This window comes from Penaeus monodon, chromosome 19 (genome assembly GCF_015228065.2).
Source record: "Penaeus monodon isolate SGIC_2016 chromosome 19, NSTDA_Pmon_1, whole genome shotgun sequence".
Lineage (NCBI taxonomy): Eukaryota > Metazoa > Arthropoda > Malacostraca > Decapoda > Penaeidae > Penaeus > Penaeus monodon.
The window spans coordinates 15,428,063-15,429,364 of NC_051404.1; the positions used below are offsets into that span (position 1 = coordinate 15,428,063).

Here is a 1,302-nt window from a genome sequence, read left to right on the forward strand (position 1 = left end):
GCATCTTTCGCCTTCCGTTGCCCGCGACCATACCTTGGAGAGGACGGCCCTGACGGTGACGCCGACGAGGCCGCCCGGCAGGAGCACGAAGGCGTACAGGACCCAGCCCTGACCGGGCGCCGTGGTAAATCCGAAGGCCGTGAGCTGCGCCATGTTGAGCAGCGCCGCCCCCGCGCCCACCGCGCAGTCGTGCACCCTCAGACGGCGGAGCAGCGGCGCCGTCAGGAGCTTGACGCCCTGCTGGCACAGCTGGTTCACGGTGGAGTACAGGCTGTACTGGCCGGAGCCCCAGCTGAGCACCCGCCGCGCCCACAGGTACATGTTGTGGGCGCCGGAGCTGTAGGCGCCCAGCATGAACGTCATGGTCAGCAGCAAGTGCAGGCGCCCGCGCGCTGGCCGCCTCCTGAAGCAGGCGCGGAACAGATCCAGGATGTTCCGCGCGTCGCAAGGGCCGCCGCCCCGCGCCTGCGCCTGCGGCCTCCCCTCCGCCGGCCCTCGCGCCCTGTCCCGCACCACGAGCAGCGTGTACAGCAGGCACAGCACGTACAGCGCCAGGCTGAGCCCGAACACCCACACGTAGCCGCCCACGTCGAAGAGCCAGGCGGCGAGGGCGGTGCCGGCCGGGCCGCCCAGCTGCCAGACGGCGCTCATGACGGTCAGGCGCAGCGTCCGGGCCTCGCCGCTCGAGTGGTCGGCGATGTAGCTGTAGGCAGCCATGAAGAAGAGCACCCAGCCGCCGCCCACGCTCTGCAGGAAGGACGCCAGCAGCAGCACCTCGGGCGGCCACGTCGGGTTCACGGCCTCCAGCAGGTACACGGCGGCGTAGAGGGCGCTGCCGCTGAGGGAGATCATGAGGGGGCCCTTCCTGCCCCGCCGGTCGCTCCACGAGGCGATGAACACGACCAGCAGGAAGGGCACCAGCGACCCCACGAGGCTCTCGAACAGGTTGAACATGTTGTCCAGCTTCTGCACCGCCACCTGCAGGTCGTCGTGTTCGCCGTCGTTCATGCGCCCGCACTCGTCCTGCGTGTGGTTCAGCGTCACCCGGCAAAAGCGGTCGAGCTTCAGGTTCTCCCGGATGACGCTCATGCTGTACAGGGCGACGTTCCTGACGAAGAGCATCGGCTCGATGGTGATGCTGGCGACGCATTCCATGAAAGCCGACCGGAGTCTCCGCCGCAAGAGGGCCATCGTCCGAAACAACGCGAGAGGCTAATGCGAGGCAGCGACGGAATCGCAGCTTTTATCGCACGCGACGAAAGCCGAGCTGACCCGGGCCTGATACGGACCAGCTGTTTGGCG

At 68.4% G+C, this 1,302-nt stretch overlaps 1 protein-coding gene across 1 annotated transcript in view; it reads right to left on the reverse strand.

The window, feature by feature from the left end:
• Window positions 1-1,034, reverse strand: part of LOC119585342 (proton-coupled folate transporter-like) — a 3,893-nt gene extending 2,859 nt beyond the window's left edge. Inside the window, exon 1 of the mRNA XM_037934014.1 lies at window positions 34-1,034. Within this exon, the coding sequence (XP_037789942.1) occupies window positions 34-1,008 (975 nt within the window). The 5' untranslated portion in view covers window positions 1,009-1,034. The remainder of the gene's footprint in view (window positions 1-33) is intronic.
• Between the last annotated feature and the right edge of the window lie 268 nt (window positions 1,035-1,302).